Here is a 27715-nt window from a genome sequence, read left to right as displayed (position 1 = left end):
TACTTAACCGCTCTGAGCCTCGTTTTTCTCATCTGTTAAATAGGGGAAATGGGATTATAAACCCATAGAACAGGCGGCAGGGAGGCACGGCGAGCGCGCCATACCTGCTGGCCCGCGGCTTGGTGATGGTCCAGCCCTGGGCGCCGGGAGCGGGGAAGATGCGCGGGACCCCTCAGGGGCGGGGCGGGGCGGTGCTGACCACGCCCCGGGCCTGAGGGGCGGTGCTCCCGCCTGCCGGGCTCGGGGCACTACCCTCCCACCGCCTCGCTGACCTCCTGCCGGCCCGCCCGGCCCGCTGGGCCCAGTTGGCCGCCTCCCGGAGCCGCGGGAGCCGGAGGTATGAGGGGCTCTGCGGAGGGTGCAGCTGGGCGGGCTCCGGGACGCTGACCTGGGGGCTCCCCGCGCACCGGTGGGGAGGAGCGCTCCGAGAAGGAAGGGGAAGGGACAGGGGCTGCGGAGGGGTGGGGAGGGCTCGGCCGCCGCCCGCCCGGGCCACCTGTCCCGGAGGGACCCTTGTGTGCGCACCGACTGGGCGCCCTGGTCCCCCGGCCGCCGCCTCCACCCCAGCTGCGCCCCAAGTTGAGCGCGGCGGCTGGGCCAGGAGCCCGGCCCGCGGAGGGAGGGCGCATCCCCCCCCCCCGGGAGCCCTCCGGGCAGCGCCGCCCGGGCCGGGGTCCCGCGGGGGCGAGAAGCCCGGGTCCGAGTGCGGGCTCCGCCGGCCCGCGCTGCGTCCTTGGGCGAGTCGCGCCGCTCTGTCTGGGGGCACGGAATCGCCCCGGGAGGCCTCACCGCCCGCTGCGCTCGCCCCCTGGCCCGGGAGGGGGCGCCGCTGGGGAGAGGGGTGGGGAGCGGCCGGCTGGAGGGAGACCGCGGGGGATGCGAGGCGTCCCCCCGGGCCTTTAGGGATGCTGAGGCTTTGGACGGCCGGCAAGGGGAGAGGGCTCTCCAGATGGAGGGACGGCCTGGGTCGGATCCGGGAAGCGGCGAAAAGTCGGGCCTAAGCGCTCGCTCTCAAGGATCCGGATCCTTAGACCACTCCCTCTTTCGGGAGTGCTTCTCTCCCTCCCTCTCCTCCAGATGGGAAACCCTGAGTCCCGGCGGGAGCGGTGGTGTGCTTGGGAGAGGCTCTGGCTCGGAGGTGCAGTCGCAGAGGCCACGCCCCTTCGCGCTAGGGGAGTCCCCTGGTCTCAGTTTCCACATCTGACACCTGCGGGTAGAAGTTCCCTCCTCCTCGTCAGACTCAGCTGAGCCTCTAGCTCTGAGAGGGTTAAAAGCCACCCCTCTCTCAGAAGGACACCCTTTTGGTCTCCCCCAAATGCTGAGTGATTGACTGCTCTGTGGAGGCCCCTTGGGGTCTCTGAAATCGATCTGTGCCCTCCTTCAACAAACACCCGGGAGCACCTGCTATGCTCCCGCTCTGGCGCTACCCCCACCCCACCCGCCGCCTCCACTCCAGCTGTCCAAGGACTTCCCCTTTGTTACCTCCTCCCAATGAAGGAGGAGCCATCCTGCTCCGGGTGACAAAGCAGGGCCCAGGCTGGGGGGACTGTCCCCTCAGTGCCCACAGCCAGATCCCCTAGGGGAGTCCCCAGATCAGGCCCAAATAAAAACGGGAAAAAAAGAAAAGGAGGGTCGAGATGGAACCCTCTCAGTTGTTCATTTTCCTCCCAAACATGTTTCTAGTGCCTCTGGGGCCTGTCCCTCCTTGTCTGCTAGGGTCATGCGATAGATATCAGAGGACAAACACCGAGGTGGAAACTCTGTAAAATGTGTTTTGCTTCCCTGTACCCATCGAAGCCCTACAGCTGCCTAGGCTAGTGGACTTGCTCCTGGTGTGTGCAAGGGTCCCAGGTCCCCAGTGTGTGCAGGGTTGGCAGAATCTTTCAAGGTGACTTACTTTGAACATCATAAAGTTGTGACTCACCACATTACCTAATCAGCCCCAGCCAGCAGCTCCCAAACCCACGCGGCCGTGGTGGTCCAGATCTTCAAGGACCCGGGGCAGCAGGGGATGCAGGTCCCCTCGGGTCTGAGTTGGTACCAGGGCAGAGTGAGACAAGGTGGCTGCCAGGTACATTTTTAACAAGACCAGAAGAAGGGGTGGATGAGAAAAGGGAAGCTTGACGTGTGAAAACGGCTCTTCCCCACCACAACTCCCCCACCCCGCAGCTGCTGCACCTCCAGGTGGGTAGAGGGGATGGCTCCACCTTTGACCTGGCTACCCAACCTGTGCTCAGGCAGTGCTCTCTGGAATGCACTTCCTTCCAGCCAGGTACCTCTTAGGTGTGCCCTCAACTCCCGTTGATTGATCTGCATTTCGTTGCCTAACCCCTTCTCTCCAGATTGGAAGCTCCTGGAGGGAGGAAGCTTGCCCGAAGCCCAGTGCCCAGCCTGACACATAGTAGGCATTCACTACATTTTGCTTGAATGAATTAACTGAAAGAAGTAGGGAAAAAATTCCACATTCACATCACTTGGAGATAACTATTGTTAAAAGTTGCCCTTTTTGCCAGACTTTTTAAAAAACACATTGGTACATATTTGAGTGTCTTGTTTATACAAACATTTTAAATTCCTCACCTTTCTCAAATTATTTTTTATATTTTTCAGTGCTTAGATATTGTTGCATCTTATTTAGTTAATGGATCTCATTTGACATTTAGGTTTTGTTGGGGTTTTTTTAATATTTGGCTCTTTTAGATGTTACATTGAGTTCATACATAAATTTATACATTGCCAGATTTTTTTCTGGAAAGGGAATTACTTGGTAGTCACTGTATATGAACCTCTAGAATGGTTATACCTAGAACCAGCAGGCTCTCCAAAGGGAGTGTACCATTGCCTACTTGCTTGGGCTATGAGTGTGCATTTCTTGTTATTTCCTGGAAATGAAATTACTGGGTCAAGGAGCATGAACGTCTAGGATCTTTGTGTGTTTCTTAATCGTTTGTTTGAGTTCATCAATGAGATATTTGCGCCTTGTCTGGTCTCTGCGGCGAAGATCTTCTCCCAGGTTATCATTCGGCTTCCATTTTTGCTGCTGATGGTGTGTGTATTTGAGCAGCACGTTTTTACTTTTTATTTTACTTTATCTGTGTGTGTGCTTTTCAGTAAGGTAGACTTGGTTGCACTTATAAACTGATGGGAAAGAGCCAGAAGAGGGAGTGGCTGCAGCCCCTGGAGAAGGAGGGGCAGGTCGGTAGAATGAGGTCCCAGAGGATGCAGGAGGTGGGAGGGGTCTGGAACTGGTCCAGAGGGATCTTCTGAGCTGATGAGGACAGGAGGTGTGAGGGAGGGGGCTGGGAGGACATCTTATGAATCGTCTTTGATCTTCCTAGAGAAGGAGGTAAAAAAAGCATCAGTGGAGAGAGGGTTCTGCACCCGAGGTCCCCAGCTCCCTGTTGCTGTTTGCCCGCCTCATTCCCTTGAGTCCTCCCTGCTTCCCTGGGAGGTAGCAGGTGTTATCACCCCCACTGACAAACTCCAGAGGGAGGGGAAGTGCCTTGTGTAGGGTCAGTCAGCTGATGAATGGCAGGGCTGGGTTCAAAGAAGGCTCTCCCTGCACTAACCACATGCCCTTGAGAATCGCTTTCCTCTCCGAGCCTCCATCTCTAGTAGATATCGGGAAGCGGTACCCATCTTACTCTGTCTGGTGCTTGGTGAGTGAGCGTCCCTTCCTCCCCTGTCTACCTCTGTTTGTCTCTTCTCTCTGGAAAGACCCCAGTGAGTCCAGGAGCTTCCAGCTCCACAGGGCTGGCCACAGGACTAGGAGGGCCCCTTCCCCTTCCCTTCCTTGTGGGTGCCTGCACAGTCTCCCCTGTGCCCATGCTCTCACCCAGCAGGAGCCAAGTCCAGCAGGAGCACACAGCCTTCTGGATGTCACACCTGTGCAAAGTCTGAGTTGCTGGGTGAACGTGAGAAAATGGGAAAAGACATCTTTACATTCTGTGAGCATGCTTGATTTGAAAGCACAGAAGCCATTGTCCCAGATACAGATACAGAGCCCAGAGAGGCACCCCTCCCCTCCCAGTTGTCTGAAGTCTTCAATTGCTTCTCCCCATGGGCCTCCAAGGCAATCGCCTGAGTTGAGGGCAGGCTTCCATGAACTGAGCCCCCTCTAGGTGCCAGACACTTTGTTACCTGATCTTTTTTAAACCCTCTCAGCCATCCTGTGCTGTCAGCCCCATTTTACAGATGAGGGAACTGAGACTCAGACTCAAGCGCCTCTTCTTTACCACAGTGAGATCTGAGCCCCTGGCCGTGGTGCAGTCCCAGGTGAACTTGGCTCCTTTCACCTGGCAGAGGGTGTTTGAATCCCAGCTGTGCCTCATTTCCAACTCAAACTGTAGTTGATAATAAGAGGACCTGCCTCACGCAGCTATTGGGAGGATTAAATGAGTTACTCAAGGAAAACCGCTTTGACCATTGGCTGTGCATGGTAAGCCCTCAGGAAATATACACTCTTGTTATTATTATTATTATTTTTTTTTTCACACACACACACACACACACTGTATTTTATTTTTACAAGAGATAAATAGACTGACACCAAGCATTGTACATGGATGACCACAACAAAAGCAACAATGATTGCAATTACCAAACATGAAACACACTCATACTATGTCATAATATTGACATTCAGTCCAATAATCCTCCACTGTAACAGCTCCTTTACTTTGCAGTGAAAATTGATTTGTATATTCTTTGCCTCTGAGTCCTTGTGGGATTTTTTTTTTTTAATTCAGACAGAAAGTCACAAAAATTATACTCATCCTCATCAGTTCACTCAGTCCCATGTAATTAATTTTTTTTTCATCTTGATCTTTTGTTAGCACTTTTATGAGTTCATCAGTTTTTCATTAGAGTTCTGAAAATGCTTATTCATTCAGTTCAGCAGTACAGTCAGTTACCAGAAACCTGTACTTGTCAGAGTCTTCCCATGAATTTCTTGAAGATGAAAGCCTTTTATAGGAACATATTTGCAAAAGCATCAGAGTACACCCAGAACTGTCTGTAAATGACAAAAGACTTAAAAATGACCACTGTTAAAGATTTGATGAAAGTTCATAATAATGCAGTTGACAAGAAAATTAGTTATTTCTGAGATATACATTTTAAAGTAATAACTAGGATTATTACTTATAACATTATACCAGAACATATAAGATTTTTAGAAATTTCATGTAATGTCTGAAACATTTATATTAACATATTTCCATACATATTTCCAACACTCTTGTTATTATTAAACCACATAGCTCCATGCCTGACCGGGAGCTTTTAATAAATGTTAGCTCAGCCACGCCCATCCCTTCCTGCAGTGAGAGGATAGGAAGGCGAGCACGCCCTGACACCGGAGAAAACTTGGACTTTTTAAAACCCTTCCGGAGACAAGTGAATGATCTGTATCTAAAACCTTAAATGACATTTCCTTTGACCCAAGCAGCTCATTTCTAGGAACCAGTCCTATAGAAGTAATTAAGGATGTGTTCAAATATGTAAGTGCTAAGAAACTCACCACAGTGTTGTCTATAAAAGCAAAAAGATAGAAGCCACATTTCCAGTAGTCAAAGTAGTCAAGATGGGATACAGATGATGAGATACAATGTAGCCCTGGAACGTTAGGGCATGGAGCTGTGTTTACTGACATAATGGGAAGGCATAGCATATATTTCCAAACAGTTTTATTCAGGTAGAATTTACATACCATTGCATGCGTACAGTTCGATGAGTTTTAAGAAGTGGGTCTGGTTATGTAACTACCACCACCATCTAGTTTTAGAAGACAGGGGCCCCGCATATTTTTAAGTGAAAAATAAAACAAGGTGTAAAACGGTGGGTGTAATAGGATCACTTTTTGTGCGTCTCCTGTCCACAGCTCTGTGTAAACACTGCTCTGTGTGAGTGGAGGCGTCAGAAAAGGACTAGAAAGGGTATTACCAAAATGCTGACATGTCATGTGCCCTCACCTCAAGTCTTCAAGATAAAGAGCAAAGCAGGAGGTGTCACTGCAGGGTGGTGACTGGACCTCCCCCGCACCTCCACCATGTGTGCGTGTGCGCACGCGCACACACACACACACACACACACACACACACACACACACACACACACACGCACACACGCACACACACACTCTAGAAAGACTGGGAGCCCCACCGGCTGTGATCCCACCGTCGGCGAAGTGTCTGTGCATGCGTGCTGTGGAAATACAGAGGCAGTACCCAAAGGTATGAAGAGAACCGGGACAGCAATTGTGGTGGATTCTTGGCAATTGGCCCTCATCTTACGTATGATGGGGTTAGGAGGTTGCCGGGTAGGGGAAGGTGGAGGGACATTTTGGGAAGAGGGAAGAGCATGTTTCAGAAACTTGGAATTCCCAGGTTGAGCAATAGAGAGGAGTTGGTTTTCCTTTCAAGGTTTTACCATCATTTTCAAAGGCATTGAGGGTATCAGGATGGCTCTCCTGTATCCCTCACCACTCAATCAGTCATCATGCATTTATGGTGCGTCTGCTATGCGCCAGGCCCTCCCTAATTTAATGTCATTTATAGTCTTCGGCAGGGTGGGCCGCTTCTGGCTCATTGCCGACTTTCCTCTGATCCCAGTAAACTCCAAGGCCAAATTCACCCTGGCCCCTCCCCAGAGGACGTACCCGTGGGCGCTGAAGGTCTGCCGGTGGTCTAGGCTGTGGGTGAAGCACAGGGTTTGCGGTGAGTGCTGCTTACACACATGCTCCTTTGGAAGGTAGCCACGAGCTCCTACTGTGTGCTGGTGTGTGCAGCACTGGGGACCCAGCCCACGGGCCACAGTGAGAGCTGTACCAAAATCCAGGTAGCTTCCTGGAGGTGGCGGCTCTACTCACCTAGGTCAGGAGAGACCGAGGAAGGAAGGCCTGAGACTGGGGAGCAGACACTCCTGGGTGGGTGCAAATCCTGCCTCCCACCTTTACTAGCCGGGTAGCCCCTTTCCTCTGCACCTTAGTTTTGTCATTTGTAAAAGGGGCCACTGTGGTGGACATGAAAACACAGGACGAGCGGTGCTTGGTAGGGTGCCTGACAAGCGGCGTGTTCTTGGCAGGTGGCAAACTTCCTACCTCTTATGCTCCGGAAGTTCCTGGGCAGGGGAGCTTGGAGGGACATTTTGGGAAGAGGAAAGAGCATGTTGCAGAAGCCTGGAATTCCCAGAGCCTGATGGTTTGAGCAAAATGGCAGATGTCAGCTTGGCTGGTCTGGAGGTCGTGGGCCTGGAGAGGGGCAGCGCTGAGGGGAAGTGCCCGCAAGGCCTCAGCATTGTGGGGTCTGTAGACCTTCTCGGGGCTGAGGCAGGAAGCCAGGGAGGAGGCTGGGGTAGTGGGTCCCCCGACAGAGACAGAGAGACGGGGAGAGCTGAGCTGGGCTGTGGCCGCGGCACTGACAGGGCAGGGAGAGGCCTGGGGGAAATCTGTTCAGAGAAGCTCTCCCCCTCCTTTCCTGTCTACAGCTCCCTCTCCCCTGGATTATCTCAATAGCCCCATAACTGCTTTCTTGTTGCTGTATGTCCCCTGGGGTTTAGTCTTAAAAAGCAGCCAGATCTTAAAGATTTCTTTAAGACATAAGTCACACTAAGGAATTCCCTGGCGGTCCAGTGGTTAGGACTCCACGCTCTCACTGCTGAGGGCCTGGGTTCAATCCCTGGTCAGGGAGCTAGGATCCCACAAGCCGCAGGGTGCCGCCAAAAAAAAAAAAAAAAAGACATGAGTCACACTATAACCCTTTCCTCCTCAAAATCTCCCAATGGCAGCCCCTCCCAATCAGCTGTCAAGTCCTCCCAGTGACCCTCAAGGCCCCCCCATGGCCCAGTGTCCCCTGGTCCTTCTGGCCTCCTCTCCTGGTGCCCTCATCCTCCCACCCTGCTACTCTGGCAGCACCTCCGGCACACATGCCTCGGGGCCTTTGCACTCACTGATTTTCCTCCCTGGACACGCTTTCCCCAGATATCCATACAGCGTGTGCCTCGCTTCCTTCTGGTCTCTGCACAAATGTCAGCTTTTCAGAGAGGCCATCCCTAACCATTCTGCATAAAGTGGCACCCCAGCCCCCAGTCCTCCCAGCCCAGTTTCCCTGAGAGCAAATGTGTGGGTGTCCAGATTCATGGTGACTTATAGCTCCCGGAACTGAGCAGAAAGTGACTCCATCCTGCTCATGAGAAGCTGGCCCCAGGCAGCCTGGCCTTCAGCCCAGGCTTCACTGCAGAGCTGCAGTGACCCCGGGAGGGAGGGATGGCCTCGGGGAAGAGAGGAGGTCCGAGACTTGGAGGCAGGCATACCTGAGGCAAACCCTACTCCCCCTCCCCCGTATACTAGCCATGCTGAGCTGGGAAGGTCACCTTTTCTCTCCTGGGACAGGTGAGTACTCAGGTACTTCAATATTAAGGGACACAGCCTCTGACCTTATTTTGTACCCTCAGATGGAGAGGCAGAACGTACCAATTACACTTTCCAACAGTTGTAATCTGCACCCGCTCATGGTTTACAGTTTGCAGATGCCACTCCCCTAGGTTGGTTACCTCATTTGATCCTGGCTTTCTGGGCAGTTTAGGGATCATTTACTCATTCTTTCAAAAAATATGTGTTAAGCACCTATTATGTGCTAGGGTCTGTGCTGGCCATGTGGGACCAGACTAATGAGTAGAAGTGGCCTTGGTCCCTGCCCTCTGGGAGCAGACATTGTTTTTCATGGTATTGGTGTCACTGAGTATATAATCAGTCCCTTCAAGAAAGACCTTGGGTTGTTTCTAAGCATTTGCAGTTGCAAACAAACCTGTGACCAATACAAATATCACTTATCTGTAGGATAAATTCACAGACTGGGATGGCGTGGCGAAAGGGTATGTGTATGTGTAATTTTGTTTTTTAAATTTTGTTTATTTTTGGCTGTGTTGGGTCTTCGTTGCTGCACGCGGGCCTCTCACTATCGCGGCCTCTCTTGTTGCGGAGCACAGGCTCCAGACGCGCAGGCTCAGTAGTTGTGGCTCACGGGCCTAGTTGCTCCGCGGCATGTGGGATCTTCCCAGACCAGGGCTCGAACCCGTGTCCCCTACATTGGCAGGCAGATTCTCAACCACTGTGCCACCAGGGAAGCCCCTCGAAACATTTATTATTTTGTATTTGGGGTTTATCCTAGGGCACATTCTGAGGTATGAATTCATCTGGTTCTTCTTCCCTAGTGGCTTCTCTGCTTGCCCAACACCTGTATTAAGAGATCCATTTTTGCTTTACTGTTTGGAAACACTGCCTTTACTGGATATGCAAGTACCATATTATTGGGACGGCCAAAATTTCACTCGGGGTTTTCTGTAACATCTTATGGAAAATCTGAACGAACTTTTTGGCCAATCCAATAGTTCTGTGATTTCTTTTGTTTCATTGCCCTGTCTGTTCATATGCTAAGACTAGGTTGTTTTAATTATTGGTACTCTGTGTTTTAATATCTCTCCTAAAAGGCCAGTCCTTCCTCATGTGTTCCTCCTCCTCAGAGTTTTCCTGTAGGTCTTGCTTGTTTATTTTTCTAGATGAACTTTAGAATCAATTTGTTGAATTCCAGAATCGCGTGCAATTTATAAATTGGCTTAGAGAAAATCGACATTTTTATGAAGCTGAATCTTCTATCCAAAAACATAGTGCAACTTTCCACTTGTTCAACTTTATTTTGTGTTGTCAGCAGCTTTAAAATTTTGCTCACGTAAATTTTGAACATCTTTTGTTAAGTTTAACCCTAAGTATTGTGGTGGCTGTAGGTGGGAATCTTTTCTTTCATTGTATCTTCTGCTTCTGTCTGCTTGTGTGTGTGTGTGTGTGTGTCTCCTACCACCTTACAGTATTCTTTTATTAGTAGTAGTTTTTCAATAGTTTCTCTTGACTTTTCCAGGTATACAGCAGTATCATATGAAAATAATAACTGTTTCAACTTTTTCTTTTCAGGTTTGTTTTTTGTTTTTTTTCCTATTCAGTTTTTATAGCTCTAATTTCTTTCTCTTGTCAAATTGCTTTGATGAAAACCTCCAGTGCCCGTGAGGTGCTGGGCACCTTTGTTTTTTTTTGTTTTTTGTTTTTTTTTTAATTTTATTTATTTATTTTTGGCTGTGCTGGGTCTTCGTTGCTGTGCGAGGGCTTTCTCCAGTTGCGGCGAGCGGGGGCCACTCTTCATCACGGTGCGCGGGCCTCTCACTGTCGCGGCCTCTCTTGTTGTGGAGCACAGGCTCCAGACGCGCAGGCTCAGTAGTTGTGGCTCACGGGCCCAGTTGCTCCGCGGCATGTGGGATCCTCCCAGACCAGGGCTCGAACCCGTGTCCCCTGTATTGGCAGGCAGATTCTCAACCACTGCGCCACCAGGGAAGCCCGGCACCTTTGTTTTTCTCCTGTCTTCAGCAGGAGTTCCCTCATGTGTGAAGCTGAGTACTCATACTTCCCTATGAAGCTGGCTCTTGGCTTTGATGGTGATATATATAATTTTGTTAAGGAAGTATCCATTGATTCCTAATTTATCCAGAAAGAGTGTTGGAAATCTTATCAAATTTTTTTAGCATTTCTGGGGATGACAGTATGTTTTTTCTCCCTAGATCTATGGAATAGGATGAATAATATTAATGATATCCTAATATTGAACCACCCTTGCATTCCAAGAATAAACCCCACTTGGTTTGGTTTTGTTTTTATAAATTTATTTATTTTATTTATTTTTGGCTGTGTTGGGTCTTCGTTGCTGTGCACTGGCTTTCTCTAGTTGCGGCAAGCGTGGGCTACTCTTCGTTGTAGTGTGGGGGCTTCTCATTGCAGTGGCTTCTCTTGTTTCAGAGCACGGGCTCTAGGCACATGGGCTTTGGTAGTTGCAGCACGTGGGCTCAGTAGCAGTGGCTTGCGGGCTCTAGAGCGCAGGCTCAGTAGTTGTGGCGCACAGGCTTAGTTGCTCCACGGAATGTGGGATCTTCCCAGACCAGGGCTCGAACCCATGTTCCCTGCGCTGGCAGGTGGATTCTTAACCACTGCACCACCAGGGAAGCCCCCGCACTTGGTTTTGATGTTTCGTTCTTTTGATGTGCTGCTGAATTCTATTTGCTTGTCTTAGGATTTTTACAATAATATTCATAAGCAATATCGGTCAGTAGGGTATCTTGTGCAATCTTTGTGAGGTTTTGGTGTCTATGTTATACTTAAAAACTTTTTTTAAGTGTTCTTTCATATATTTTGCTATTTAACACTTATAAAAGCATTGGAATTTTCTGTTATTTAAGTTTGTAAAATTCCTCTCTAAAAATGTCTTGCCCTGTTGCTTTTGTTTCTTAATGATCTTGTATAATTCTGTTTCTTATGTGAAAGTTGGCCTGTCTGTTCCAGGAACAGGCTTGATTTATTACATTTGTCTAGAAATTATTTTTTTCCAGTTTTAAATTTTATTTGCAAAGTACTATCTTATGATTTAAAAAAAAGTTTTCCTCTGCTTCTTTGGTTATTTTCCCATTTGGCATGTCTTGGTTTGCATTGGGTGCTCTCTCCTCATCCCCTTCACTTTCTGTTTTCCTTAATTAGGTTAATGGTGATTTATATATTTTATTGAATTTTTTCCAAAGAGCCAGTTTTTGGCCCTATTTCTTAGTCCTACTGCTTATCTGCTTCCTAACTTTTTCTACTGTAATCTTTCTTTCCTTATTCTTTCTGTTTATTTTGTGGTTCTTTTTCTAACATTTTTAGCCTGGTGCTTTCTTTCTTTCTTTTAAACTGTCCTGTTTTACTTGTCACATGTATTGGAGGCTGTAAATATTCTTTTTTTTTTTTAATTAATTAATTTATTTATTTATTTTTGGCTGTGTTGGGTCTTCGTTTCTGTGTGAGGGCTTTCTCTAGTTGGGGCAAACGGGGACCACTCTTCATTGTGGTGCACGGGCCTCTCACTATCGCGGCCTGTCGTGTTGCGGAGCACAGGCTCCAGACGCCCTAGCTCAGTAGCTGTGGCTCACGGGCCTAGTTGCTCCGCGGCATGTGGGATCTTCCCAGACCAAGGCTCGAACCCGTGTCCCCTGCATTGGCAGGCAGATTCTCAACCACTGCGCCACCAGGGAAGCCCTGTAAATATTCTTTTGATTATTTCTGCAGCTGTATCGTATAGATTCAGATTCATGATATTTTGATTATGGTTGTTTTCTAGAAATCCTATAAGTTCAGTTTGTATTTTCCCTTTTGACTCAAGAATTGTCCAAGAGAGGGTTTTTTTTTTAATTTCCTGACTTTTAAATTAATTTCTAGTCATACTGCCTTGTGATTATAAAATGTCTGTATTTTTTATGTTTACGGGTGTTGCTGAGGTTTTCAATTTTCACAAATGTTCCATCAGCTCTTGAAAAGAAAGTGAATTGAGAGTTTGATACAGAGTAGTACCTTCTGATTATTTTGTAGGTCTTCTGAATTCTTATTTGTGTTTCTTGGGCTGAGAGAGGTGAATTAAAGTCTGTTATTAGTGTGTTTCAATCTAGTTATTCTGATATCCCTGTAGTTTCTTCTTCCTGAAAATTGCTGCAGTGTTTTTGGTGCATTGTGAATTATACCACTTAGCATTATAAATGACCCTTCTTTGTCTCATTGGTGATGTTTGGCTTTAACTCCCATTGTCAGATACTAAGATTATGGCCCCAGCTTTGTTTTTGTTTGTATGTGTCTTTAAACCTTTGCTCATTCTTTTACTTTTAACCTTCTAAATCACGTTTTTTGATGTTTGTCTGTCAAGTACAGGATAGAGTTTGGTTTTGCTTGAGATCTAAACTAAAAATCTTTTTCTTTGTAAAGATAAGTGAGTTAAATCTATTTATATTTATTGATATGACCGATGTCTGTTATCTTTTCTCTCGTGCTGTGTGCATATGTATGTATGTGTCTTTGTGCATGTGGGAGGGCTATATTCTTTATTCTTTGACTGTGTGGTCTGTTTTCTTTGATTTAAAAAAAAAATAGTCTGGGCTTCCCCGGTGGTGCAGTGGTTGAGAATCCGCCTGCCAACGCAGGGGACACGGGTTCGATCCCTGGTCCGGGAAGATCCCACATGCCGCGGAGCAACTAAGCTCGTGTGCCACAACTACTGAGCCTGCGCTCTACAGCCCGTGAGCCACAACTACTGAGCCCATGTGCAGCAACTACTGAAGCCCACGCGCCTAGAGCCCGTGCTCCACAATGAGAGAAGCTACTGCAATGAGAAGCCCGCTCACCGCAACGAAGAATAGCCCCCGCTCGCCGCAACTAGAGAAAGCCCGCGCACAGCAACGAAGACCCAACACAGCCAAAAATAAATTAATTAATTAATTTAAAAAATTTTATAAAAATAGTCTGATATTTAGGAAAGCTTGTATTTTTGTTCTAGTGGCTACATTTATATTTATCCTTTATACAATACTCTTAGGGACTTCCCTGGTGGTCCAGTGGTTAAGAATCCGCCTTCCAATGAAGGGGACGTGGGTTCAATCCATGGTCAGGGATCCCACATGCCGCGGGGCAACTAAGCCCGTGCACCACAACTACTGAGCCTGCACACCACAACTAGAGAGCCCACGTGCCACAACTACGGAGCTCACATGCTCTGGAGCCCACGTGCCACAACTACGGAGCTCACATGCTCTGGAGCCCACGTGCCACAACTAGAGAGAAGCCCGCGTGTTGCAAAGAGCCTGCCTGCCGCAACAAAAGATCCCACATGCCGCAACTAAGACCCGATGCAGCCAAAAGATAAATAAATGAAAAAAAAAAAACTCTTAGTTCCTTCTTTCTTTAGATAGTATCTATTATTTGTCTTCTATGAACAACATTAAATTTAACTTGTTTCTTCATCCTCTCCTTTCTCTTGTCACTACCGTGTTTCAGCTGATACTGTATTGAGTGAGTAAGGCATATATTGTTTCCATCCCAGTGCCTCTGGAAGCTCTCAGTCAGGTGGTGTTCATGATAGTTGCCACTTCCTGCACATGCAGTGACATGACAACCTGAAGAGGTGTCCACAGCTCAGAAGAAAATTCTGGAGACAAGAGTGAAGCACTCTTTTAAGAGGTGCTGTGTCACCCACACTTGATGGTAAGTGTGAGCCAAAGATTAATATATGGTTGTCCCTTGGTATCCAAGCAGGGAATTGGTTCTAGGACCCCCACAGCTACCAAAATCCTCAGATGCTCAAGTCCATTGTGTAAACTGGACTTGATGGTACCATGTAGGAAAACACAGACATCAGTGACACTGAGTTGAAGTCATTCAGAAGATTCAGGTTTTACGTGTGGTGAAGTGTCAGGAACACCCTACTAAACTTATTTCACTTATTTTCCTTCTTATGTGTGCACAGGTGTGATAGGTGATTTAAAAATCTGACTAAGGGACTTCCCTGGTGGTCCAGTGGTTAAGACTCTGCCCTTCCAATGCAGGGATGCAGGGGGTGAGGGTTTGATCCCTGGTCGGGGAACTAGGATCCCACATGCTGTGCGGTGCAGCCAAAAAAGAAAAAAATAAACGCTAAAAAATCTGACTAAAACATTCTTGCAAAAGAAAAATTCTACATAATAAGAAAGCAAAGTAACATTGCTTAGTTGGCAGCATTTTAATTTCTTAGTGTTATATGACATAATGATGTATCTTATTAGATGCAATAAAATTGGGTAGTATTATCCTTCTTACTATCACCTTTGTACTTTAAATATGCTTAAACTTCTACTACTTTAGCTTTTACCCCTAGCAGTTAAAGATAGGGCAACCACTGAGCTTGTTCTACTTTCTACCTTCTTTCTGCCTGCCCTACCAACTTTTTTAGTTGTATCATTTTTACATGGCCTGACTAGATAACATTGTCATTCCATTATGTCATCCTTATTCCTACCATCTCTTTTTTGGAGGCGGGTGGGGGAGCGGGGAGCTGAAGTTAAATATATTCAGTCCTGTTACTAAAGTTATTCCAATCACCATTTGGTTGGCTGTGCTTATTCCTCAGTTTTCCTCATAATACATTATTGCCTAAGTCCTTATATTTTGAAACTATTAGTGTGTAACCTTTATTTTATTTTACTATTTGTTTAACATCTTTATTGGAGTATAATTGCTTTACAATGTTCTGTTAGTTTCTGCTGTATAACAAAGTGAATCAGCTATATGCATACATATATCCCCGTATTCCCTCCCTCTTGCGTCTCCCTTCCACCCTTTTTATCCCACCCCTCTAGGTGGTCACAAAGCACCAAGCTGATCTCCCTGTGCTATGCAGCTGCTTCCCACTAGCTATTTTTTTTGCCTTTGGTAGTGTATATATTTCAATGTTACTCCCTTACTTCATCCTAGCTTACCCTTCTCCCTCCCCGTGTCCTGAAGTCCATTCTCTACGTCTGTGTCTTTATTCCTGTCCTGCCCCTAGGTTCTTCAGAACCATTTTTTTTTTAGATTCCATATATATGTGTTAGCATATGGTATTTGTTTTTCTCTTTCTGACTTACTTCACTCTGTATGACAGACTCTAGGTCCATCCACCTCACTACAAATAACTCAATTTTGTTTCTTTTTATGGCTGAGTAATATTCCATTGTATATACGTGCCACATCTTTATCCATTCATCTGTCGATGGACACTTAGGTTGCTTCCATGTCCTGGCTATTGTAAATAGTGCTGCAATGAACATTGTGGTATATGACTCTTTTTGAATTATGGTTTTCTCAGGGTATACGCCCAGTAGTGGGATTGCTAGGTCATATGGTAGTTCTATTTTTAGTTTTTTAAGGAACATCCATACTGTTCTCCATAGTGGCTGTTGGTTGCGCCGGGTCTTAGTTGCAGCAGGTGGGTTCCTTAGTTGCGGCTCACTGGCTCCTTAGTTGTGGCATGCGAACCCTTAGTTGAGGCATGCATGTGGGATCTAGTCCCCTGACCAGGGATGGAACCCGGCCCCCCTGCATTGGGAGTGTGGAGTCTTAACCACTGCGCCACCAGGGAAGTCCCTCTAACCTTTGTATTAAAGAACAGCTTGGCTGTACCCTCAGCCCTCCGTATCTGTGGGTTCCACATTCACAGATTCAACCAACTGTGGGTAGAAAATATTAAAAGGAAAAGAAATTCTAGGACATTCCAAAAAAGCAAAACTTGAATTTGCTGCACACATGCAACTATTTATGTAGCATGTCTATCAGTTCTCACCTATCATCCTCATATCTTTTTTTAAATTTTTATTTGCTTATTTATTTTTTTGGGCTGCGTTGGGTCTTCGTTGCTGTGCGCAGGCTTTCTCTAGCTGCGGCGAGCGGGGGCTACTCTTCGTTGCAGTGCGTGGGCTTCTCGTTGAGGTGGCTTCTCTTGTTGTGGAGCGTGGGCTGTAGGCACGTGAGCTTCAGTAGTTGGGGCACGAGGGCTCAGTAATTGTGGTGCATGGGCTTAGTTGCTCCGTGGCATGTGGGATCTTCCAGGACCAGGGCTTGAACCCGTGTCCCCTGCATTGGCAGGCGGATTCTCAACCACTGCGCCACCAGGGAAGTCCCCATCCTCATATCTTGCCATCACTCTTTCTGTCCATTTCTTCTCCAGTTCTTATATTTCTGCTTTCTGGTCTTTCTTCAAGCTGGAATTACTCTTTCTCAAGGTTTTTATTTTGACTGTTTTAAATTCATGCTGCAATTTTGGATTAGAATTTTTGTTTTGTGGCAATATTTTTATAGTGAATCTTCTTTATACATGAGGGAACATCAGTGTTCCTTTCCCTCTTCACTCACGTAGCATATTTGTATGGATGTTGTGTTTATGCCTTTAACAATTTTTTTTTCTCTCTATTTGAATTAGTTGAATTTTCCTGGACCAGCAACTAACAGGAGGTTTTGGTGGAAATTGGGAGAGAGGCCAGGATTGTTCTCTAGATTTCTCTGCTGAAAGACTCCCTCCTCTGTTTTTTTTTATATATATATAAATTTATTTATTTATTTATTTTTGGCTGTGTTGGGTCTTCGTTTCTATGCGAGGGCTTTCTATAGTTGCAGTGAGCGGGGGCCACTCATCGCGGTGCGCGGGCCTCTCACTATCGCAGCCTCTCGTTGCGGAGCACAGGCTCCAGACGCGCAGGCTCAGTAGTTGTGGCTCACGGGCTTAGTTGCTCCGCGGCATGTGGGATCCTCCCAGACCAGGGCTCGAACCCGTGTCCCCTGCACTGGCAGGCAGATTCTCAACCACTGCGCCACCAGGGAAGCCCCCTCCTCTGTTTTTACATGAATGGATTGTTCCTTTAAAATATGGCCTTTGTCTGCATCCACTCTTCCGTTGCCTCTCAGAACCCAACCCGATTCAAGAGGCTACTGCCGGGAACTTCCCTGGCGGTCCAGTGGTTAAGACTCTGTACTTCCACTGCAGGGGGCACGGGTTTGATCCCTGATCTGGGAACTAAGATGCCACATGCAGCATGGTATGGCCAAAAAAAATAATAAAATAAAAAAATAAAATAAAACTGCCATTATTTTAAAAAATGAGGCCACTGCCTCCAATCTTGAACCCCCCTGGTTCATTAAGCCCCCAGCTCCTGTCTTATTAATCTCCCTTTTGTTTATTTATTTATTTATCTACTTATTTGGCTGAGCCGGGTCTTAGTTGCAGCACACGGGATCCTTAGCCTGAGACATGTGGGATCTAGTTCCCTGACCAGGGATCGAACCCGGACCCCCTGCATTGGGAGCTCGGATTCTTAGCCACTGGGCCACCAGGGAAGTTCCCATCTTCCTTTTAGAAGTGGTGATTTCTGCAATCTTGCACTACTGGGCGCCCCCTGCACCCCATTCTTTCCCTCCCCCCGCCCCCCGCTCACTGCTGTATCTGCTGGCCTCAGGTGCTTTGTGCCACACTTACATGTAACTTGGAGTTTAGGGGGTTTTCCTGCTCCTGATTTCCCTAATGCTGTAGCTTGTGTTTTATTTTTTCTTTGCCCTGTTGCTCTGTCTGACATCAGTAGAAGAGGAAAGATTCAGAACTAAGAATCTGCCTTATTCCTATTGGAAAAAGAGGTCTCCGCCTCTCTAATTTTTCTGTTTGTAATATCCCCCAAAGAGCAAGCCATTGCCTGCTTGATTTCTGGCTTTGGAATACCTTACAGGCTTTGGAGGGGGAACATTTTATAACCTCTGCTCTGAAAACAGCCACTTTTACAAGGATCACTGACGTCTAGTAACTGTCACTGTTAATTCTTGAGCAGAAATCATTTATTTATGCCCTGAAAGAGCGGGGGTAGACAGGACAGCAGACCTTTCAAGTAGGGTTTGGAAGCTCTAAGTATTGATTTTTCACACCCAGGAGCGTCTGAGTTCTAAGACCGAAGAGCCCACCCCACTCAGTTTTGTGGATGAAAAGGATATGGGGCAGGCACAGGCCCAAGGTCACATAGCCAATTAGTGGCAGAACAGAAGCTGTCAGGAGGGACCTGGGTTTGAATTCTAGGCTCCATTTCCTGGCCTGGTGACCTTCCCCTGGATACCTCAGTGTATAGCCTCGGGTTATCAAAATGTTAACTTATCAAGGAAGTTGATCAGCACATGCCCTGTGTCCCCACAGTTAGAATGTTTGGTTAGCTTTGTTCTCCAGAAAGGGGAAGTGATTTGCCTAAGGTCACACAGCAAATTCAGCAGGGTTGGGCAGACCTGGAAGCTGGCTCCAGCCCCAGTGCCACTAGCTATGGCCCCTTGGACAAGTCACCTAAATTTTCTGAAAGTTAAACAGGGGAGCGGGGGCTGGGATTAGCTGGAATAATAGCTGCACCCCTCACTGGTGGTCAGGCTGAACTGAGAAACACACTGACCCCAGCTAAAGCCGGGCCAGGGCCTCCTGACCCCATGAGATGCTTCCTCATCAAGCAGAAGGATGCAGCAGACTCCCCTGTCTTCTCTGTCACCCACTGCATCCCCCCTGGGTCCCCAGCCCCAAACCTCCCAGTACGTAATTAATCCTGGTTTCTTCTGCTTGGCATGGGGCACAGGTGCCAGCTGGGGCCTTCGTGTCCCTCCCTCGGGGAGCAGCTTATTTGGGGCGAGGGGAGAAGCAGCTGCCCTCCAGGTCCTTTCAGTCCTGTCAACCTGGTCTCTGGCCCCTGTCTCTCTCTGTGTCTTTCCATTGCGACCCTGCCCCCGATGTGGTGTCGTGGGATCAGGGACCAAAAAAAGGCATCCCAGGGTTGGCTGAGAGGGAGAGAGATGGAGGGAGAGACGGACAGACAGACAGACAGACCTGGAGGGGCAGCAGGGAGAGGAAGAGAGAGACCAGGGACAGAAAGCAGGAAGAGAGGAAGAGACGGAGTGGGGTTAGGGCATTGATTGATTGCTGATTGATTGACTGATTGGAGAAATCTTCAGAAGTTGTGATCATTTGCTTTGAGGCTCTCCTTTCCTCTCAGGTTGTGGTTCACCCTGCATTTCAGAGGACAGGGTCCCATCAGCTGCTATCTCCTCAGTCCTGTGGGTCTCCAGGAAGAGAAAGACCCTCTGGCAGTGCCTCCTCTGCCCTTCCTATGCATATCTGCCCACAGGCTTTGGTTTCCAAACCGCACCCCGCCCCGCAACCAACAGCAGAGCCAGCAAGGTCCAAGTGCAGGTAGAAATGCACGCAGTACCTAGGGCAGTCACTGCGCTCCCCTTCCACGGGTGAGGAAACTGAGGCCCCTGGCATCAAGTGACCTGTCCCAGAAGAAGAGGACTGGCAGTTGCCTGCATCCCCTGAGGCCACATCCAGAGCTGGTTCCCAGCCCCCAGGGCCCGTGGGAGGGAAACAATGGAGAATTCACAACCCTGATATCTAGTCGCATGTGTGCTGGTGTGAGAGCTGAGTTCTGGTCCTGCCTCGGCTGCGATTCTGTGTGGGTTTGAGCATATCTGAGCCTCAATTTCACCCCCTCTAGCATGAGAGGTTGGGCAGGTTGTCTCTAGTTTGGGATAGTTCGTGGCTCCTAAACCCGGTAAGTGCCAGAGGGCTTCTGTCTTGTGTTCGCTTGGTCCTGTGCATGTCCTCTCCCGGTGAGCAGGTGACCAGCATCCATGGCACCTTCTAAGCTCTGAAGGTAGAGGGTGGGGCCAGTCACTGTGGCTGGAGGAACACGACACTGGCAGTAGCCAGACCTGAATCACGGGGCCACCCCAGAGTTGGGAGTGGAATCTGTGGGGCAGGGGTGGTTCCCCAAAGGAAATTGGGGTGCTGTTATCAGAAGTGGGAATGAGGCGGTCCAGTGGTTAAGACTTTGCCTTCCAATGCAGGGAGTGCGGGTTCGATCCCTGGTCGGGGAGCTAAGATCCCACATGCCTCCCGGCCAAAAAACCAAAACATAAAACAGAAGCAATATTGTAACAAATTCAGTAAAGACTTTAAAAATGGTCCACATCAAAAAAAAAAAAAAAACTTAAAAAAAAGAAGTGGGACTGGATGCTGGGCAAGCAAAACCAGCAGACAGCCACCCCATCTCCCCTGGGAACCCCAGCTACACGTGGCTTATAACCCTTTTCTCCTGCCCTGGGCTGGACACAGGAGCCCAGCGAGGGTCAGGGGTGGAGCGCCCCTGCTGTGGGGCAGAGGTGGGTGCAGGCCATGAAGGGGTGATGAGTGCCCAGTACGGGAGCCTTTTCTAGGCGCCTGAGCCTGGCCCCCGAGGCCAGTGCTCCCAAAGTGGGGTCCACAGAGCTGGTGCCGAGGGCCAGGTCAACAGGGCTCTCTCTGGTCAGACCTTTAGCCCTCTGTCTCCACCAGCCACGCCCTTACTTCCAACCTGAGATGGATCACAGGGGATCTTGATGACAGGGAGCCACAGAAGGACTTAGAGCAGAGACGTGACCACAGTTCTGTGCTAACTGGGAATATCTCCCCAGTGCAGGGCTAGAAGTGGTGGGCAGGGAGACAGGAGGTGGCAGGAACATGCCAGGCTCGACTGACAAAGGCCGGGACTTGGGCTGCAGCTGGGAGGCCCATCTAGGGGACCGGGAGGATGCTTTGGGCCTGAGGTCACACGGGTATTGGGCTGCGGCCAACTTAGCCCCGTACACAGTTTCTATTCCCGGGTCTTGGGCTCCAGCACCAAATACGGTGCTACTGATGTCTGTCCCCCTCAACCACGGCCGGCCAGGGCTCCCGCCTCCCTGACGGACTCCTACTCCCCACACACCGCGGCAGTGCCAGGTCACTCCAGCGCTGCGGGCCCCCAGGCAACCACGGCCTCGCTCCATCTGCCTGTCTGTGTGGTTCATTGTGGATTAAAAATACTCAGGACCGAAATAGCCTCTCTCCCTGCAGGGGAAAACCAGGGCCAGGGGAACACAAGGTTCTCGGTTTACATCATGGCTCTGCCACTCACGACCCTGGCTGGGGGATCCCAGGCAGCTCACCCTCCCTGTGACCCGCAGTTTCCTCACTCACATGCTCACTGGCTCATTTCATGACTCGCTGATTCGCTAACTCATTCATCTGTTCATTCATTAATTCACTGATCACTCGTAGATCCGCTCACTCATTGGTTTGCTCCTTCATTCACTCACTTGGTCCACACGCTGAGACACTCACTCACTCAATATTTATTTACTACATACCAAGACCTAGGCACTATTCTGGAGGCTAAACCAAACACACCAAACACACAAAAAATACCTGTCCTCATAGGGTTATGTTCCAAATAAATAACCCAAACAAACAAGTACAAAAACGTATAGTATGTTAGCATAAGTACTAGGGAGAATAAACTAAAGGGGGAGGCTATGAAGTGGTGGGGGAGTTGGAGTCTTGGAGGGGCTGGGGAGGGCCCGTGGGAAGGTGATTCTTGAGTGAAGACCAAAGGGAGGTGAAGGAATGAGCCGTGTGAACACCTGCAGGAAGAGCGTTCCAAGCAGAGGGAACGGCAGGTGCGGAGGCCCTGGGACAGCAGCGTGGGGGGATGGGTTTGAGAAAGAGCAAGGAGGCCAGGCGGTGATGGGGAGAGAAGGGGGTGTGTGAGGTCAGGGTATGGGGACACGCAGCCCCTCGTGGACTGGGCCTCCCCCATCACTCAGGGTCTGAGCAGAGAAGCAACCTGGCTGGACTTGTGTTTTTAAAGCGGTCCTCTGGCTGCTGAGTGAGTGAATCAGACAGCGAGTCCGTTTCCGGTGTGGCTACTGTGTCCCAGGCACTGAGCCGGGTCCTGGGGAGAGAGGTGTGCAGGCCCCCACGGCGCTCATGGAGGCCCATCTGGCTAATTCCCTTCTCATCAAGTGTCACCTCCCCCAGGAAGCCACCTTCTCCCGCTCTGCTGGCCCCTTTGCTCCATTCAGCCATCATCTAGTTTACTGTCCTTGTCTCTCTCCAAATGGTCTCCCCTTAGGCTGAGCGCTCCTCCAGGGCAGGGCTGCGCCTAACTCTTCTCTTCTCACAAGCATGTTCCCTAAGGGGCCGAGGGGCCCAGAGATTGGAGGAATCACTGAACAAAGGAGCCGCAGGCCCAGCCTGCCCGGCCTCACTCTGTCTCTCGCCATCTTTTGCAGATGGATTTGCGGGCATGGAGAGCGTGTGGAAGGACCGAGTTCTTGTTGGCAGAGGAGGTTGGCTGCTGAGCCAGGGCGTGTCTCCAGGAGCCCTGCCAGGCTGCCTGGATCCCCACCTCGCCACCATGGGCCGGCCAGGCTGGTCAGTTTCCAGCCCATGACGTGGTCACGGTTCCCTGCCTCAGCCTTGGGGAGCAAGTCACGGGCTCCTGGCACCACCCTCAGGCCACAAGGCCCCTCTGTCCTGGGAGGGGTTGACTCCGGCCCCCCTTGGCCCCCAGGCTACACCCAGTCCCCCACCGCTTTGCACCCAGGCTTCCTGGCCTTAAAGGGGAAACTATGCAGCTGTCCCCTGGGGTTACAGTAAATGGTGGCCAGGACTCTCTTAATAGTGAGCACTGTCCTGGTCAGTGTGTACCAAGTCCCCAAGTGCCAGGCACATTCATGGTTGCAAGCTCTGTGTGCCAGGCAGGATGGCGCAGTGGAGAGAACACAGACTTTGGAGCCAGGTGGCCTGGGTTCAAACCCCGCCCTGCCACTTGCTGGCCAGAGGAATCTGCATGAGTTACCGGACTTCCGTGCCTCAGTTTCCTCACCACAGGGTGGCTGCGAGTGTTTAATGAGTTAATATGTGTGAAATGCTGAGAAGGTTGCCTGACATGTGCGTGGAGGACAGTCAGTATTCACTGAATGAATGAATATAACCCTTGCTCCAGTATTACCGTCTTGCTGCTGGTTCAGGCAGACCTGGGGCCCCTCATGTCCCAGGCATTCACACAGTCCCACCGCAGGCCTCTCTTGTTCCTCCCAACCTCCTGCAAGGCACCCAAGAATGTTCCTGCTGCTGGCCAGCAGCAGCCTGGGCATCAGGAGAGAATGAGAGTCCAAGGGCAATAGTACTAGTCAAGTCACAGACTATATATAGCACAACCTCCCTGTCGCTTTCCCTCCAGGCAGGGGCTGGGGAAGCCAGGGGCCCAGGAGACCCCGTCATGTCTTGACCAAGGGCTTCGGGACCCGGCCAGCATGCCCACGTGCATAGAGTCCGCCCGTCCTGCTCCGGAGCGAGCTTGGCTGCCAGCACCCGGGCCCCCCAGAGCCCCAGGCCTCCTGCTAAAAGTCCCTGTGGCTGCTGGCAGTTCTTCCTCTTGGACCAGCTCCAGGCCCGGCTGGTGGAACTGAATGGGACCGAGGGGTGCATGCATTGGGTCTCAGATCATAGGCTGCCAGCCTGGTGGTTCAAAGGGGACAGGCCTTGCCAGGCAGAGAGGCCAGACCCTGCCCTGGGCCCACGTTGGCCGCACGTCGTAGGTGGTGCTGGCCCAGCCCTTGGGGAGCTCACAGGTATGTCACAGAGTGAAAGGGACCCTGCTCAGGTCTCAGCCCATGGCCCGCTGTCCCCATTTTACAGATGAGGACGGAGACGGGGCTCTGACCACCCGGCAGGCCCGTGGGCTCTGGAAGCCGGCGTCGGCTGTGGCTGGTGTTTGTAGGAAGTGTCTTTCTTGGGTCAGGGATGCCAGCAGCCTGCCCGAATGCGGTGCTCGTCTCTTACAGACCAGCCAGTTTCTGCTGGAGGCTCCTGATATCACCTGGGGAGATGACGTCCAGGCCCCCCGACTGCCTGCTGCGGCTGCTCCGGGGTGCCCCGAGGCAGCGGGTCTGCACCCTGTTCATCATCGGCTTCAAGTTCACGTTTTTGGTCTCCGTCATGGTCTACTGGCACATTGTGGGAGAGCCCGGGGGCCAAGGGCAGTTCTCTAACCTGCCTGCTGACATACCCTGCCCGCGCTTGGTCCCCCACACGCCGCCCTCCGGCACCCCACCTCCCGGCAACATCTTCTTCCTGGAGACCTCCGACCGGACGGACCCCAACTTCCTGTTCATGTGCTCAGTGGAGTCAGCAGCCAGGGCCCAGCCTGAGTCCCGGGTGGCGGTCCTGATGAAGGGGCTGCCCGGCGGGAACGCCTCCCTGCCCCGGCACCTGGGCCTCTCGCTTCTGGGCTGCTTCCCCAACGTCCAGATGCTCCCGCTGGACCTGCAGGAGCTGTTTCGGGACACGCCCCTGGCAGCCTGGTACGCGGCCCTGCAGCGGCGGTGGGAGCCCTACGTGCTGCCCGTGCTCTCCGATGCCTCCAGGATTGCACTCATGTGGAAGTTCGGAGGCATCTACCTGGACACGGACTTCATCGTCCTCAAGAGCCTGGGGAACCTGACCAACACGCTGGGCACCCAGTCCCGCTATGTCCTCAACGGCGCCTTCCTGGCCTTCGAGCGCCACCACGAGTTCATGGCGCTGTGCATGCGCGACTTCGTGGCCCACTACAACGGCTGGATCTGGGGCCACCAGGGCCCGCAGCTGCTCACGCGGGTCTTCAAGAAGTGGTGCTCCATCCGCAGCCTGGGCGAGAGCCACGCCTGCCGCGGCGTCACCACCCTGCCCTACGAGGCCTTCTACCCCATCCCCTGGCAGAACTGGAAGAAGTACTTCGAAGACGTCAGCCCCGAGGAGCTGTCCCGGCTGCTCAACGCCACCTACGCTGTCCACGTGTGGAACAAGAAGAGCCAGGGCACGCGCTTCAAGGCCACGTCCAGGGCACTGCTGGCCCAGCTCCACGCCCGCTACTGCCCCACGACGCACAAGGCCATGAAGCTTTACTTGTGAGGGGCCTGGCTGGCTCCCTCCGTGCCCCCGGCGTCCTGAAGGAAAGGGATCGGCCACCTTCCTGGGGAGACCTGAGCTGCTGCAGCCCGGGATCTGGGGCAGAGGCAGCGGGGAGGGCGGGGAACTGTCGGCCCAAGAGCTGCTACCGGAAGGCGTGCTGTGGGCCCCGGGACCTGCTCCCTTCAAGCTAGCGGGAGGCTGGTGGGCCTGGTCGCCCCTACCCCCTAGGCCAGTGCACTGTCACAGGGCAGAGGCGACCAGTGGTGGGGGAAGGGTGCCCAGCCAGAATCAGCTGGAGTGCACCGGGTAAGCATCCGGGCTCTTGTAGACAACAGGCAAGCCTGGCAAGTACGAAAGCGTCTTCCAGGGCAGCGCGGGAAGCAGGCAGGCTGGGGCTCAAGTGCCCACGAGGGGGGCACGGAGACGCCCAAGGAAAGGGGGTAGGAAGGAGGGAGAGGAGGCCGCTTGTGGGGTAGCCAGAAAGCACACCCAGCTTCGTGAGCCCAAGGGGTGGGGTGCTTTTGGGGTTTGGGTTTCTTTTTCAGGGGGGCCGAGGCCGGCAGAGCTGGCCTGGGGAGCTCTTTGGGGGAGGGCCTGCCTGCCCACCTCATCCTTCTTTCCAGAAATGTTGCAGGAGTGACACGTGCCAGCTGCCCACTCACGGGCAGGGGCCCTAGAGTTCTTGTGGCTCAGGAAAAGCATTTTAAAGGAAACACCCCTTACCCTACCCACAACAAACACAATAAAAGTGAGAATAATAAATACAATATTTAGTGCTTTTTGCTTGATGATATACATTCATTCTCACTGTTGGCCTCACCCTGCAGCTGAGGAGGCAGCTGGGGCTGGCGGTGGTGGTGGTGGGGACGGTGAGGTCACGCAGCCTGCCTAGGTCAGGGGGGCCCGGGGGCCTGGCCGCTGGGCAGGCTCACGGCCCCGGTGCCGGAGAGCGACTGCGGTGGGGAATGGGAGAAGCCTGCTTCCCACCTCCCTTTTCAAGGCTCACAGACAGCCTCAGTCAGGCCCCATGCCCGCCCCCACCCCATAATGAGCCTGAATCTGTTCTAAACTGAGCCAAATACGGAGCCCACCACCAGACTGGGGGCGTGTACCTCCAAGCTTAGAGGAGGCCCAGGGGGGGTGGTGTGAGGCCTGTGGGATCTCTCCTGCCTCACCCTGGCTGTCTGGCAGAGAACCTAGGAGAGACAGAAGTACCGTGCCGGCAGCCCCAGGGATGGGCAGAGGAAAATCTGCTCCTTGCAGGGTGAGGCCCCAGCTGGTTTGTGTTGAGGACGGAAGCTGCCTGTGAGCTGGGCGTTCCGCCAGGCTGGAGAAGCCCTCCCTGTAGGAAGCTAGGATGGGCGATGCTGTCAGAAACTCTGGGCCTCAGCAGGCTGCTCTGTGGCAGCCGAGGGGGAGGTGTTTAGAGGCCTCTGGATTCTGCCAGCAGAAGGTCTCGGGCAGGACTGCCCTTGGTGGCGCAGTGGTTAAGAATCCGCCTGCCAACACAGGGGACACGGGTTCGAGCCCTGGCTAGGGAAGATCCCAGCCGCGGAGCAACTAAGCCCGTGCGCCACAACTACTGAGCCTGCGCTCTAGAGACCACGAGACACAACTACTGAGCCCGCGTGCCACGACTACTGAAGTTTGCGTGCCTAGAGCCTATGCTCCGCAACAAGAGAAGCCACGACAATGAGAAGCCCGCGCACCACAACGAAGACCCAACACAGCCAAAAAGTAATTTAATTAATTAATTAATTAATTAATTTTTAAAAAAAGGTCTTGCGCAGCCTGGTAAGGAGGTGAGATCCATGGCTGTAGGGGTATTCAAGAGCAGGTAATGTTTTTGGTGAGAACCATGAATACTGTGTCAGTTATTTCTCTAACCACGTCACCTCACCTATCTTTTAAAATTTTCTTAGAATGAGTAGATTTTACTTTAATAATACAAACAATCTCTCTCTCTCTCTCTCTCTCTCTCTCTGTCTCTCTCTCTCTATATATATATATACTCGAGCAAGTGGGATGACCTCTTAGTGTGAAACATTGTTTTTGTTTGTTTGTTTTTTGTTTTTTTTATAAATTTATTTATTTTTGGTTGCGTTGGGTCTTTGTTGCTGCGTGCAGGCTTTCTCTAGTTGTGGTGAGCGGGGGCTACTCTTCATTGCGGTGCGCGGGCTTCTCATTGCTGTAGCTTCTCTTGTTGCAGAGCATGGGCTCTAGGCTCGTGGGCTTCAGTAGTTGTGGCACGCAGGCTCAGTAGTTGTGGCTCGTGGGCTGTAGAGCGCAGGCTCAGTAGTTGTGGTTCACGGGCTTAGTTGCTCCGCAGCATGTGGGATCTTCCCGGACCAGGGCTCGAACCTGTGTCCCCTGCATTGGCAGGTGGATTCTTAACCACTGCACCACCAGGGAAGTCCCGAAGCATTGTTTAGTCACTTGGCCATCATATCATGAGTGCCTACTAAGTGGTCACATACAGAGATGAAACAGACATGTCACTCCCTCACCCTAAACTCTTCCTTGGCTCCCTGTTGCCTAGGGAACAAAGC

General features: G+C 50.9%; 1 protein-coding gene across 2 annotated transcripts; it reads left to right on the top strand.

Annotated features, from left to right (window-relative positions):
• Positions 1-215: 215 nt before the first annotated feature.
• On the top strand, positions 216-26684 carry A4GALT (alpha 1,4-galactosyltransferase (P blood group)). 2 transcript variants are annotated; one of them, XM_036865457.1, is made up of 3 exons: positions 216-337; positions 22502-22643; positions 24059-26682. In XM_036865457.1, exon 3 carries the CDS (start codon positions 24102-24104, stop codon positions 25164-25166), a length of 1065 nt encoding a protein of 354 aa, XP_036721352.1. In that variant the 5' UTR covers positions 216-337; positions 22502-22643; positions 24059-24101; the 3' UTR covers positions 25167-26682. The 2 variants fall into 2 exon arrangements, with proteins under 2 accessions (XP_036721352.1, XP_036721353.1); XM_036865458.1 differs by lacking the exon at positions 22502-22643 and having other exon boundaries at positions 227-337; positions 24059-26684.
• The last annotated feature ends 1031 nt before the right edge of the window (positions 26685-27715 follow it).

Source organism: Balaenoptera musculus, chromosome 10, assembly GCF_009873245.2.
Source record: "Balaenoptera musculus isolate JJ_BM4_2016_0621 chromosome 10, mBalMus1.pri.v3, whole genome shotgun sequence".
Lineage (NCBI taxonomy): Eukaryota > Metazoa > Chordata > Mammalia > Artiodactyla > Balaenopteridae > Balaenoptera > Balaenoptera musculus.
Note: the sequence above shows the minus strand (reverse complement) of the source record. Positions and strands in the feature narration are given on the sequence as shown.